This window comes from Felis catus, chromosome B3 (assembly GCF_018350175.1).
Source record: "Felis catus isolate Fca126 chromosome B3, F.catus_Fca126_mat1.0, whole genome shotgun sequence".
Classification (NCBI taxonomy): domain Eukaryota; kingdom Metazoa; phylum Chordata; class Mammalia; order Carnivora; family Felidae; genus Felis; species Felis catus.
The window spans coordinates 83,191,137-83,205,835 of record NC_058373.1 but is presented as its reverse complement, the minus strand read 5'-3'; the positions used below and the strand labels follow the sequence as shown (position 1 = coordinate 83,205,835).

At 41.5% G+C, this 14,699-nt stretch overlaps 1 protein-coding gene and 1 long non-coding RNA gene across 13 annotated transcripts in view; one reads left to right on the top strand and one right to left on the bottom strand.

Annotated features, from left to right (window-relative positions):
• The window catches only part of NPAS3 (neuronal PAS domain protein 3), an 858,964-nt gene that overhangs the window by 22,600 nt on the left and 821,665 nt on the right, over positions 1 to 14,699 (bottom strand). For all 8 annotated transcript variants that reach the window (XM_045059780.1, XM_045059781.1, XM_045059782.1 and 5 more), the window contains 2 exons: positions 7,326 to 7,519; positions 2,558 to 2,664 (listed from right to left, as the gene is read on the bottom strand). In XM_045059780.1, coding sequence (XP_044915715.1) covers positions 2,558 to 2,664; positions 7,326 to 7,519 — 301 coding nt within the window. The remainder of the gene's footprint in view (positions 1 to 2,557; positions 2,665 to 7,325; positions 7,520 to 14,699) is intronic.
• LOC123386043 overlaps positions 1 to 14,699 on the top strand; it is a 217,736-nt gene that overhangs the window by 92,868 nt on the left and 110,169 nt on the right. The gene's annotated exons all lie outside the window — the stretch shown is intronic.

Here is a 14,699-nt window from a genome sequence, read left to right as displayed (position 1 = left end):
TGGTTTGAGAATTAGGTAAACATCAGACATTCCATCACACAATTTTAGACTCAATCTTACTTTATAATGATGTTAATGTTTATTGTACAAAGCGAGATGCATTTGTATATTTTAGCATTTTATTTCAGTCACAGAATGCAAAACCTGACATTGGCATCAGTTTGATTTGTGTGTGTGTGTGTGTGTGTGTGTGTGTGTGTGTGTGTGATTGAAGATATTAAGCACTACAAGAACGTTGAAATTTCAATCTGATTAGGATCAAAATTCTTCAGGATCAAAACACTCCTTTTCCTCCCCCTACAGTTTTACTAATTGTGTGCTACTTGACATTGTGGAGTTATTCCACAGCATGATAGCTAAATATGTGAAGTGTATTTTACTGTGCGGAATTATCAGCTCATTTTATTTGTTTTTCATGTGTTTGAGGTTATTAAAAGAACTTAAAATTAGAAGTCGTGTGTATGAGTTGAAAGAGTGAACTCAATCATTGTTAGTAGGCTAAATCATAAAGCAATAGCCAGTATGTCAATATCAAGTAATGAAAAAAATCACAGAATTTAAAAGCATACCTTCTCTGTTTATTAGTTGGCAAGATACCAGAAAAATTAGGAGACTAGTACAATAGTGAATGGTGGAGTTGTTTATTTTCAGCACTCTCAAATTATTCTGGTTACTGAAAATGAGATAAAAGTAGATTGGAAAGAATGGCATCAAACATATTTGTTGGAGACCTCTGCTTCATGGGAAGAAATGAATTGCCCTAGCTCACTGTTCCTGAGGAATTGTGTTTCTTCAAGCTGTAAATCAAATCCCAGAGAGATAGCATGACGTTTTCCAAATAATAACTGAGGATGACATAGTTCTTTTTTGTCAGCATCAGGTTTCTGAAGTTAGACCTCAATTAAGATTCCAAAATGAAAAAGCACCCTTCACCCCCCACACGCATGGTGCATGACAGTGTCCTAAAAACAGTATATTCATTTTTAAAGTCTGGGTCTCTGGCATATATCAGTCCAAAAATGTATCTATAGCCTCCTCCAAAGATCCTGATTTTTCTCCATTTTCTCTAAATTCCCAGCTACAAAGAACCTGATGTTTCTTTTCAGGAAGCAGCATCATTTTTTTCCCCCAATTAATTGAAGAGCCATCTGCTTCTGCGATGCACAACACCCATTCATTCTTAGCAACAAGTGTGTTCCCCAAATCCCTGGTGTGCAATACCAAGGCACGCACTCAGTGTTGGGAGTAGAATCTGCTGGAGAGCAGCCTTGCAGGCAGGCTTTTCCCAGAGACGTGATGTATACAAAATTTGACACTGAACTTGGTCCCACATCAGTGTTGCTAATGCACGGTTAAAAGGCAGTACAAGATGCTCACACTTCGAGACTTTGGCGGGCTTACTGTCTTGCCATTATGCTTTTGAAGATGCGAGTTTAAAATGAGCAAACCACAGCAAAGGGCAGGACAGACCTGAGCCAGCTCTCCTCAACCATGGCAAGAAAGGGGGGGGGGGGGAGGAAGTAAATTACAAAGGCCACCCGGCACGCATTTCTACATAAAACCTTGACTGTCACGCTGTAGTATTGCATTGGTGGCCCCTTGCCTGTATTTAAAACCAGAGTTCAAAACTGGGTTTAGAACATTCTAGGAAGATGAGCTGGTTGGGCCCTCATCTTTTAGGAAGACTCTACTGATTGGTCATAAAAAGGACCTCTTGTGGGAAAAGGGGCAGCCTCTTGCTAAGAGGTTCAGTAGTCTAGTGCCTTATGCTTCATGGGATTGTCTGAGGCCCTCAACACACGGTGTAAACCACCTGGCTGAGTGTGATGAGGAAAAGCTGCATGGGACACGGTGTGGGAGTTTCTGCTTGGACCTGGCCAGAACACCATGGGTCCTTCTTTCTTCCAATGCCAAAAGAGGTACCTTGGGTATCAGCTTGTGAGTCAGGAGCTGGGAACCAGACTCAAACAGCTGAGATGAGTTTCCCACTCCTGGGAGTTGGGAGACGGAGGGAAGTTTTCCTCTGAATAACCCTCTTTCCAGAAATACAGTGAAAAGACACTGCCTTTGAGAGCTGCTGTATCCACACGACGTGCTCTGCCACTGTGTCCCAGCTCCCCTGGGCCTCAGTTTTGCGGTTAGTCGAGTAGGAATTGTTAAAGTCTCTGGTCTATTTGAACTTGTCTTCTCCCTTGTATATCTTGAAACAGAGACCACACATTTCAGAGTGGTACTTGCTCTCTAGAAAATGAAAGGGTCAAGAAAGCACTTACGACAAAGGTTTTCCCATGGCTTTATGGGAGAGAGAGCACAAGAGAACACAAAATCCCGTGTGAGGGCCTAACCATCCAGCAATTTCTCTAGGCCTGAGGTCCAGCTTTCAATCTAATTCCAACACAGGTGGAAGTGATGTAGGTCTCACTTTTTCTCACTGTGTGCTGACAGTCATCTCAAATGCACACGGGAGACACGAAGGGAAAAATCGGCACTGAAACCAAACAAGCATCGGAGAGCGATGATGCCAGCCAGGCTGTTCCCTCACACAGGAGGTACTTACGGTCCAAGTGACTGTGCCTGATGCCCTCGACGTCTTCGGCATGGATGAAATGGTAGCATCTCTTCCCTACAATGTCTACAGGGGTCAGATCCATATAATCGCTAATCCTGCAAAGAGAAGAAAATAGGCTGGAATTCAGAAAGGGGGAAGTACAGAAATTGTTCAATGACTTAGAAACACATCTACTTACAGTTTTCATTATACTACGGGTATCCACGAGGACGTGGAACTTGGAGGGAAAACCCATTACAGACAAGATTATTTCTTTAACGGACAACAGACTTTTTCAAAAGTAGGAAATGTACGAGATGAAGCAACTGTGTTTAAATAATGAGACAGGTTTTTCTTTCTTTCTTTTTTTTTTTTTGGCATCAGAATACACATTTAGACAACATAATTCCGTGAAATTATTGAGAATCAGTAACAATACAAGATCCTTATTAGAAGCCAAGATAATTCAAGGTTACATAATAAAATAAAAACATGTTATGTTTATACGGAATGATTAGAGACACCTTTCATTTAAACAGATTGGTCTTCTATTGGGTATTTCCATGAAAAAGGGCTTCAGCTGCTTCTTGGCACAAAGTCCAAATTGGCATTCAAGGGATATAATTTAAATGCTGAGACATACAGATGCCTGGGGGTATTATCTTTTTTAGTCTTAGTCATTTGGGAGCTCTGCTTTCACTCCTGGCCCTTTTAACTGGTACTTTGTGGTGGATTCCACACAGAAACTTTTAAACCATTTCAGCAGCTCTTCCAGGCTTGTGCTCGACAGTACGTGTGTGTAAGCCTGTGTCATTGATTGTCCAGACGTCAATGTCCTCGGGCGGGAGCACAGAAAAATGGAACAGAAATTGGAAAACATGTTGGAGGAATCTGCCTGATTTACACAAAGACGTCAAAATGTTTATTATCCTCCTCCCTGTCCGGGTACAGGCTGGTTTTGGTCAGTCCAAAACAGAATCTATCTTTTGTTTAATGTATGTTCTTCACTGTCCCTGTGCTTTTTCTGGTTTATGGCTTACAATGTATCCAAATAGGAAGTGAGGCTTTAGAAATGACATATTTAAGAAACCTATGAGATCACTGTTGGAGAGTTCAGTCTGACCCCGAGGGCGGGGAAAGAAGGAACAAAACAAAAACAGCATAATGTGGAATATGATTAAAATACGCTACCAGTGAGTGAACTTCTCAGTGTCTAATATTAAACATTAAATAATATTTCTGGCCAAACAAGAATTCTTGGTAAGATGAGACTAAGCGGGGCAATATAAAGAATGTTTTTTTCAGAACCCCATGGTTTTCTGGTACAAAACAGAGTAGTTGGTGTTTTCCTAAAACCATTAGCTGCTTTCCAAGCACAGTTTACACCCCCTTCCTGCAAATGAGTGAACAAAGATGTCATTAAAAGGCCCTCATTGGCGTTTCTGAAATTTGCCAGCTCCCTGAAAACATTAGATGTTGGCTTTGCCTGCGGCTGCGCTAAGGAATGCAGAGGAGAAGAATGGTTTGCAGAGGGAAAAATCGGCACTGAAACCAAACCAGCATCAGAGAGGGAGGGCACAGGGCTTGAGTTTCTAGTTAGCGATTCCCTAGTTAAACAATATCCCTCCCCCTCTTCCTCCCCCTCCCCCCCCCCCCCCCCCCAAGAAAAAGCCAGTCATACTTTCGGGAAGACATTCTCTAGTTTACTGTTTATTTGAATGAAATCCTTCAGAACCAGAGCCCTTTACTGTGGCGAACGTGACCAGCTCAGTGTTCAGAGACCTCGTAATACACATGTAGAAAGCCCCAGACCAGTCTGATGACCTATATCAGGATTAGAATCCTAATGGCCCTTGGTACTGTGAGCCTCAGTTTCCTTATCTGTAAAAACAACTGAAGTGGTTGGGGAGGGGATGAACGAACGAAATGAAATGAACACACACAGTGCCTGGAATACAGGGTAGGCCTTTTCCTCAGATAAGCAATTACCTTTAACACAGGTCTTTTTAAAATAACTTGTATCATTTTCAGTTGGGAAGTAATACTATATTGTATTGGCTAATAAGGGGTTGTGGAAAATAGTTTTTTTTTTTCTTTTCTTTTTTTTTTTTTTTTTTTAAAGGGAAGAAAGAAAGCTTAAAGTGGGTCACGGAAAATGATCTCAATTACTGGAGTGGTACCATAAGGCACTCGGGTCCATGAAGCAGAATTAATCAATCTGTGATCACAGGAATGAAAATTAAGTGAGGGCTTTGGGATAGGGCAATCACCGGGAGCAGGTAAATAAGATGAGGCTCTGTTTTTTGGAGAGGGTGGTGGTAGTAAATCTAAATCAAGGGAGCCGACATATGTTTTCAAAGAGGCAAAGCCATAGGTCATCGGACTTAGTATCCGCCTCCCTGGCTTGGATCCCCATCTCCAGCATTCTATGTTTTTAATCAGAATAAACAGCTTTGTGGGCTATAATCGTGTTCTGTAATGGATGCGTAGATATGAAAGGTCCCCTTCAGTGGTTAGTCTGATTGATTCCTTACCACTCAGCCTGACTTCTGTAAAAAAAAAAAAAAAAAAAAAAAAAAGTGACAAGGGATACAGGAAGGCCCACATGGAGCTAAATGTCTGTGTTTTTTTTCTTTTTCCTTCTTTCTCCTTTTTTTTATTTGTTTAAATCTGCCACCTTTGGGTTCAAATTGTGACATTGGGCATACCATTTGACCTTTCTCTCTAAACTGAAACTGCCTGAGCTGGATGAAGACAGTGGCAACATCCATCTTCCAGAAGTGCCCTGAAGCTTAAATGCGATGGTGTACCCAACGAGCTTTGCACATTGCCGAGTGTGGAGTTAGTGTTCAATAAACATTAACTACCTTCATTATTACTTACGAACCTTAGCTGATCATTTTGGCTAACCGTCTTTCCTGATAGTCTTTGGCCATTCCGGAAGACCCTTCACATAGCCAAGTATGCAGTCACAATGATACAAATGTTAACAAATGCCAACAAAGCTTGAAAAACAGAGTTAGAGTTACTCATTAAATAATAGTGACGGGTTCATGGTATCTTCTAACCCAGCGAACACTAACAGCTCAGGTGGGTGTCTTCTTCCCCCCCGTGAATTCTTTCCTCTGAATCAAATCCTGACCAGAAATGGTAGGCATATCTAACTTGGTCTCCACATCTTCAGTGCTTCCCAGTGGAACTGAATGCAGGTGCCGTCTGTCTTCCTCTTGGCGAGGCCCTGGAGAGGTCAATTATGCAAGCCGCTTGACCATTCCACTCTTATTTAGCCTCTGAAAGCACTAACAGGGCTCAGTGGATATACACTGCCTTTATGCCTGACAATAGCCTGTGCGACAAAAGCACCCTCTCAAAATGGCCTCAGTAGCTCTCTCGGCGGCACCAGCAGATGGATGGTATCACTAAAGCTTCCTTCTCGTGGCTGATACATGCGGGGTTCCTCTTCACTTTTCTCCCTGGGCCCCGTGATTCTCTCTTCCTCAAATCAGTCTCATGATGGGCTTGTGACTTCTAGGTGAAAGGTCTGAGGGGGCACGGTCCCATTTCCTTGTCCCTTGCTTTGCGCTTAATGGAAAGAGTGAACTTTTCAACCAGAGGCTAAAAAGTCCTTTTATCCCAGCTCAGTGGTAAGGAAGGACTGCCAAATCATTTATACGATGAGTCTTTTTTTTTTTTTTAATTTATAAAAACAAAATCCTCAGGATTACAGTGTTTTATTTAATAGTTTTGAAAAATTTTCACCCTTTTTCCTCTGTGGGCCTCAAATTCTCGTTTTTTCCTCTACACGTGTTGTGGCCTGAATGTGTCCCTCCTATCACCGAATGTATATGTTGAATTACCCAATGTGATACTATGAGACGGTGGGGCCTTTGGGAGGTAATTAGGTTTAGACGAGGTCATGGGGATAGAGCCCCCATGATGGGATTAATGTCCTCCTAAGAAGAGGAAGGGACCAGAGTGCTCTCTGTCCTTTGTGAAGACGCAGCAAGACGTCAGCTACCTACAAACCAGGAAGTGGGCTCTCACCTGGAACCTAATTAGCTTTTAAAAAAACTTTTTTTTTTTCCTGGAAGAGAGTGTGGCTGGAGCAGGGGAGAGGAGCCAAGGGAGAGAGAGAATCTTAAGCAGGCTCCATGCTCAGTGAGGAGCCCAACGTGGGGACCCACGACCCTGGGATCATGACCTGAAGTGAAATCAAGAGTCGGATGCTCAACCGACTGAGCCACCCAGCAGCCCCAGCTTGTACCTTGGTCTTGGGCTTCCCAGTCTCCAGAACTGTGAGAAATAAGTGCCTGTTGTCGAAGCCCCCCAGATGATAATGTGTTATAGCAGCCAGGCAGGCAGTAAGACAGTGTGCTGAATGCCTGTATGAACACTGTCCATCGTGAGGCTGGGCCCTTACAGTAGTCAGGAAGTGGGTCTGGCTGAGACATCAGGAGATACCTTTCACTGCATAATTCTGCCAAACGTCTCAGCCCTGCTCTCTCCTTGGGTTCTCGGCCAAAATGGGTCTTAATTATAGCATATGGCTGTCTGGGTGTCCCAATTCATTCCATTGTTGTCCCTAATGTAAATCAGGACAGCAATGTAAATTTTAAATAAAAAGCATGTTTGGTGTCAGTCCAAGCAGCCATTAAAAATAAGATCAGGATTTATAATGAGCCTCACTGGGAGAGTAAAATCCTTCAGACTGCTGAAAACACCAACCTTCACCAATGTGTGACACACAACAGAGGAAATGAAAACAAAAACAAAGTACCTATTTTCACAGTAAATGATATTGAGGTCCATATTTACTCGAGTGACGAACATATGGCAGTCAATTCTGACTTCATTGATCGTAGGGGGAGGCAGGGCATGAGCCACAACCACAAGACCCATGATTTGGCTGGGAACGGTCCTCCCGTGGGATAGTGACACCCTCAGTCGTAGCCGGCCTGTTATGTGAATCACCTGTAATAGAACATTAAGTACACGACACAGTCAAATTTACATCTGGGATGTGACAGTATTTCTTGCAAGAAATGCAAAATTACATCTGGAACAACCAACATTAGCTTGTATCTTCTGTAATCATAATGGCTGTCAAAGTGCCCTTGATGTCCTCAAGGCAGGGACAAAAGAGAAATAATATTATATGCTGAGCTTTTCTCAGTGCGGCATTATTATTGTGCAATTCTATTTTCAGGACTTTTTCTTTCCCTTTATTCTCCTCCTCCTCCTTCTTTCTCTCTCTCTCTCTCTCTCTTTACATTTAGAAGAAGCGTATAACCAGTTAAAATGACCAGAAAGTTGAGCAATGAGCTGCAAAAAGAAATGTTTGCATTATCAGCACTTGTTAATGGATGATGTTTGTCTGTCTGCAGATCTGTACTGAGTGGATTACAATGGCCATCTCCTTTCAGAAGTATGGCTCATAGCTTTCCTTTGCTGGGGGTGGGGTTTGATATTGCAAAAAGGCCAAAGCCTCCAACGAGCAAGTCTTAGTGACCATGACATGAATGGGTCTTTTAGAGCATAGATATTCCATGTTAGAAATCCCTGAGTTACCAGTAATGCTGTGATTTAGTGCTCTATGGGGTTGGAGATCAGAGGACTTTGGCCTATCATTTGTTCCTTGAGCTCGTTCTAAAGCAGGATCAGGAAATTTGTACCATTTTGGTGGCTTGTTTGGTTACTTGTGCAGACACAGGAGGGAGAATGTTGGGCTGTCATTTTTAGTTTCTTAGCCAAAGTATACCCTAGATAGTCCAAGCCATCTAGAACCAAATGAAAGTGGTTCGTCTTTGTCACACATTTTAAATGGTATTTTTTTTTAAATTTTTTTTTCAACGTTTATTTATTTTTGGGACAGAGAGAGACAGAGCATGAACGGGGGAGGGGCAGAGAGAGAGGGAGACACAGAATCAGAAACAGGCTCCAGGCTCTGAGCCATCAGCCCAGAGCCTGACTCGGGGCTCAAACTCACGGACCGCGAGATCGTGACCTGGCTGAAGTCAGACGCTTAACCGACTGCGCCACCCAGGTGCCCCTTAAATGGTATTTTTACAGACATCCTTTTAAAAGTTGCTTTGCTTATAAACTACACATAGAAGGACAGCCATAATGTCAACTTCTTTAAGCGATGTTTTGAGGAAACATAAATCATAAAAGTAGGGAAAGTATAAAGGATTTGGGTATTTCGTGATGATGGAAGTTGTGTGGGGTGTTGGGAGGAGGGTGTTGGAGGCATGCGCACGTGTGTGTGTGTGTGTGTGTGTGTGTGTGTACTCTATGTTCCTAGAATGGTGCTACAGTGTGGGCGGGTCTCCAAAACTAGGTTGTAGATGTAATCACTGTGATTCACTGTACCAGGGAGGTCGGTTTAGTAGCTAACCAAGTTCTCCCTTTGCTTTGCCTCTCCAAAAATGCGTCATTGACCATCAAACCATCTTTTGAGATTGTTGGCTTCCCTCTTGGCCATAAGGAACTGAAGTAGATCTCTGGCCTCCCAGGAGCAGTAGGATCTAATGCCTGCTCTCCTTCGCAGGGGCTTGACTGGTAATTCCTTTTTCATTTTGTTTTTGTTTCCCTCAAGTTATTCAGTTTTCCAAAAGCAAGCCACACTGCTGTCAGTCAAGAGGCAGGATCAAAGCTTATGGGGCTGCTCTTCGGAGTCCTGGTGTCCTAAAGAATACCTCTTTCCCTATTCCCTTTACATTTGCACCCAGAGCTGCAGATCTGGAAACACCAACGAGGAGGATTATTTAGGGTATTTCAGGAGCAGCTTTTTGACCACCCACATTTGAAGTTGACTAAATTCATACTCAATGCACCTTTGCTTTAAGCTTTGGTCAGACGAGCTACTTTATGAATATTTGAAAATGTTCCTAGAGGCATGGATGCTAAAACACCATCACAGACACACATTTTTGTAAGACCTCATTAACAAATAAAGAAATAGTTAAAAGAAATGGGATTAACTTCACAGGAGGGGTGTTAACAGGCCCTGGTCCTCCTCCCAGCTAGGCTTACATAGATGCTCATTTATCATTATCTGTCTTGTTTTATCAGGAACTCTCAGCTTCTTGGAAAAACAGATCTATAAATGCTCAAGAAAATACGCACTCAGAAATGATATGATAAATAAATCCCCACTTGGTATTCTATTCCAAAGCAATTTATGGGCTTCTGGGCTAGAAAGCATTTTGAGAAGGCAGAGAGGCTACTGTGGGGAGCTGTCTGTATGTCAGATTTACTTGTGCACCGCCCCCCCCCCCATCTCCAGCTTTGCCTGTGGCCATCGAGGGGTTGAATTGGGTCCACAGTTGGGTCCAGTTTGGGTCTAGATTTGCCATTTTCTGATTTTGTTACCCAGGACGAGTCGCTCATCCTCTCTGCATCTCGATTTTCTTTTCTGTAAAATGGGGATAATCATATTCTGCAGTTAGGTTATGAAAGTGAAAGGTGATAAGGGAGGTGAACACTTTCTAAATTGCAAAGAAGTGTCCAAACTTCATTATAATTCTGTTTGCTTTTTAAAATATCAGCTGAATCATAAGGGTGAGGCCTGATTACTAATTTAATCTTGACCAAAAGTCTAATAAATGAATTCTTCTTATTTTAAGGCATCATAAAATTTCATGTTTGAAAGAAATTTTGGGAGAGTCTATCTTAGGTCCTTCTCCTTTTCTTTTTTCTTTTTCTTTTTTGTTTTAGTGGAAAAGAGGTTTCTAGTAAGTTCATTTCCTACCCAGATTCACCTAACTCAGAAATTGCAAAAGCCTGGAATTCAGGTTTTTAGGTCTTGTTGGAGTGTCATTTCAACTTTGTTATGCCTGTATGATTTCTGTGTTCATATTCATATTGAATGAAATGTTACAAGTTAATACCAGATGCCAACTCACTACTTCAAGTAAACTGTATATAAACCTTTAAAAAGATTTCATTTGGGGCGCCTGGGTAGCTCAGTCAGTTAAGCCTCCAACTTCGGTTCAGGTCATGATCTCATGGTTTGTGAGTTCAAGTCCTGCATCAGGCTCTGTGCTGATAGCTCAGAGCCTGGAGCCTGCTTCAGATTCTATGTCTTCTTCCCCCCGCCCCCCACTGACACTGTGTGTGTCTCTCTCTTTCTCAAAAATAAATAAACATTAAAAAATTAAAAACAAAAAAGTTTTCATTTCTAACCAGAAGCTCTGGTTATTTGAAAAGTCTTTGAGAAGTAGTAAAAACTAAGGTGAAGAGAAAATAGGGGCACCTGGGTGGCTCAGTTAAATGTCCTACTTTGGCTCAGGTCATGATCTTGTGACTCATGAGTTCAAGCCCTACATCGGGCTCTGTGCTGATGGCTCAGAGTCTGGAGCCTGCTTCGGATTCTGTCTCCTTCTCTCTCTGCCCTTCCCTCATTCATGCTCTGTCTCTCCTTCAAAAATAAATAAACATTAAAAAATAGTTTAAAAAAAAGATAAAGTAATGAAATAATGAATGTAGTAATTCAACAGTCAGGAAATGTCAAAGAACAGTCAGAGGATATGTTTGTCTATATGTAGGTACCTCTGGTGGTAAGGGAGGTTGAGATTGATGAGAAGAAAGGAGTATCTATTTAGATCCACACTTGGTTTTTGGGTTTAAATTAATGCATTTTTCCAAATCGACTTCATAATGCAGATAGTTTTTTTTCCCCATGTGACAGCTATGTTCAAATTTTAGAAACATGTCTGACAGCACATATCCAAACACAAAGAGAGTTGAATTTTCACTTTGTAGATGCTTTGAAGACCTGGCATGTAGTGTAAAGAGTATTGTCAGAAGGGCTGGGGTTCAAATCCTACTCTGGCACTGTATGGCCATGTGACTATGATGTTCAGAGAATTGAAATGACTTAATTGATTTTCCAGGCCAGTGTAATAGAGATTAAAAAGCTTATACAAAGAGAATAAGTATTGTATAAAGGTGTCTTTATTTTCTTAATAAGGCATCTTTGTTTTCTTCATCAAGGGGTATAATATTGGTGCTTTAGTTTCTCAAACATACCATGTGCAAGGGACCTTACTAGGTACCAGGGAGAAGACCACAGTGAATCAGAGGTAAACTTGTCCTCAAAGAGTTTACGAATTACACAGTGGGAGGAGACATGTATAATTACTTGTAATATTGTACTACTGGCAGACGATACAGTGTCTGATCAAGAAAGTGGTTCTCCATCCTGGTTATGTGACAAAATACCCTATGAGGCTTTATTAACACATGGGTTCCCAGGCTCTGTCACTTAGATATTCTAGTTGGGTTGGACTGGGCTGGGGTCTAGCATTTGCTTGTTTTTTAAAGCTTCAAAGGTGATACCTGCTTTTGGAGAATATCTGGCTAATGGGTTTGGAGTTAAACCAGTGGTTCTCAACCATGCTAAAATTGGAGTACCCAGGGAGTACTTAAAAATCCTTATGTCTAAACTGCACCCAAGACCAGTTGACTATAGATTTCTGGGGGCCTTCCCAGGTCTGATAGGGCTGCTAAAAAAGGATTAAGGGAAAAGGAATATAAAGTGCCTACATATGTGCCTGATACGCAGTGTAAATACTCACAAATACAATTTTGGTTAAGTAACAAGTATGCACCATAAGAAAGATATAGAATAGGAGCTTGGAGAGGTCAGGGTAGGTAGGTAGGAAATGCTTTTGGAAAAATGGATCAGGAAGGTTATGTGAAACTGGCATTATAATAAATTGTTGATGTGTAAGATATGATCATAGAATGGTGAAAGAGGTTTCCAGATGGAGAAAAGGGCTAGAACAAATAATATTAAAGGGAACCTATCAGGGAGCCCAGGGCTCCAGGAGTGTTTCAGTTGGTGTGCGCAGGAGAAGAGACCGAGATGGGCCAAAATGGCAGGTACAAGGAGTGGAAATGAGCAACAATGGGACCTGGGGAGAAGCACCTGTTTTGTGCCTGTTTCATAGGATGATGATGAGATAGACTAAATGGTAATTGGGAGTGGAAGAATTGCTGACAGAGGGACAAGAAAGATTTCTCTGTGGGCATTTTGTATTTGAGCAGCTTGGAGAGGTCCTGGACAAGGTGTCCTGGGGAGAGCTAGAAAAAGGGGTTGGAAACATAAGAGATGATAGTTGAAGGAATCGTTTTTGGAAGGTGGTCCCCCTCCCCACTCCTCTGTGATATTTGAAACCAAGTTCAATGGAATCACCAATGAAGAAAATACAGAGAGATGAGAGAATGGCTTAGGCATTCCTCCAGCCCCCACTCTGAGTATTTGAAACTTCTGTTTTTCTCTAAATTGACATTCTCTTGTTCCTTCAAGATTACTTTTGTTAAAAAAAAAAAAGTGAAAATTTCTGAAAACTCTAATTATCCCTTTTCTCCATCGACAAATCCATTCTGGCATAAATGCCAAGCCTGCCATATTGTGTACAGATCCCAGTGGTAACATCCGATAGAAGCATGGCTCCCTTGTAAAGTTAAGTAGGTAAATGGGAAATGATTTTAAATACAAATATACAAGCATAAATACTAATACAATGTCAAGAAGATGAAACTATAAAAATAGCATAGCTATGGTAAAATGGAAGGCGTATCGTGGCATAGAAATAACATCCAACTGGAAAATGGAACATTTGATGTAGTTCTGGTCTGGTAATTTTGGCAAGTAAACTAGATTGTCCAGGGTAGCATTCTTCAGATAAAAAAATGGAGGATAATGATCAGGTGATGATACTTAGGGTTCTCGCTAAGTTCTAGAGAATTCTATGACCTAATGCTCCATAGAGTGGCCTTTACTGTGCTGTATCACTATCCTTCCCCACTCCCCCACTCTGCTACAACTCCATGGTGAAGACAGAAGCTTCAGAGTACGGCTGCAAGTTAATAAATGCAGAGTTTCCTTCAAGAATTAATCAGTAGGGTTCTATGGGTCATATCTGAATTGAAACAATGCTTTGGTTTTGGCCAATGCCAGGTAAAAATTGCCTCTGTGTTCTAAAGGTTCATCTTCGTCTGGTCTTAAATCTAATCTACAGACACTCTTCAGAAGAGATTTCTGAACGAAGGGATTCTTTGCCCCCGAGCTCAATTTTATAGAAGAGCTCAATCCTCATGCTTTCTTTCATTGTTCTTGTTTTATCATAAAGAGCTGTACAAAAATGCTAAAGCCTGTATTTTCCTAAACCCCTTACACAGCGTTGCCCAGATGCCAGCCACAGTAAAGCAGAATGTGCAGCCCTTTTGAGTTGAAATCCTCCCATCTTTGATAAAAATGTCCAAATTAGCATTATCTGACAGTCCCATATTGAAGGAATCATTGCTTGACTTTTATTTTTCTTCTGATATACCCAGCGGATGTGCACAATGCTGTACGTACATGTCCACAGAGTTTAGGACGAGTGTGGGAGTGTTAACAAGCCACGTTTCTTGGACAAATATATATTTCTCTTCCTGCCATATGCTCCTTTCAGTCATCTGTTAGTGATAAACACTTAGATGTGCTCCACTAATATGTTCTCATTATAAACAAGCCCATCACAAAGACCTTGATAAAACCTCCCCTCTGTCAATACTTTAGGAAAGAAAGTCTGTGACAGAAAAATACATCTGGAAGCTATTCTCCATTCTTTTAGGAATAAATTTCAGTACTAGTAATATGAAACGTTTTCTTTATCAAAAGGAAATGCTAAGTATTATGTGCATTATTTTCCACATATAATGTAAAGTACAGAATAGGGCTAGGCAAATAGGAACAAAAAAAGCTGCAGGCGTGAGAAAACTATGGATTCCCTGGGTTTAGAGTATCTTCAGAGATTTTTCACTTGTCCTTTAAGGGAATCCAAATTTACCTTAAAAATTAAGCTTCCTTCTGGCACTCTGGTCTTTGCTCTTTTATTCCCTTGTAGAAGCCTGGTTCAGCATACAGATCATCAAATCAGTAGCTCAGGTGGGAAAGTCAGCTAATTATTTTTAAGAGATGGGGGCTTTGAGGTGGCCCCCAACCTGCTGAAAGATAAGGGCTTAGCCAGGTCTTCTGAGCCTAAACATGTAGCCCACAGCATGACAACTTAATCTAAACCAGCATGACGATATCAACCCCATGTAAATTACTTGAGGCAAATTTTTAGGGAATGGGTTTCCCAGATTTAGACCATATTCA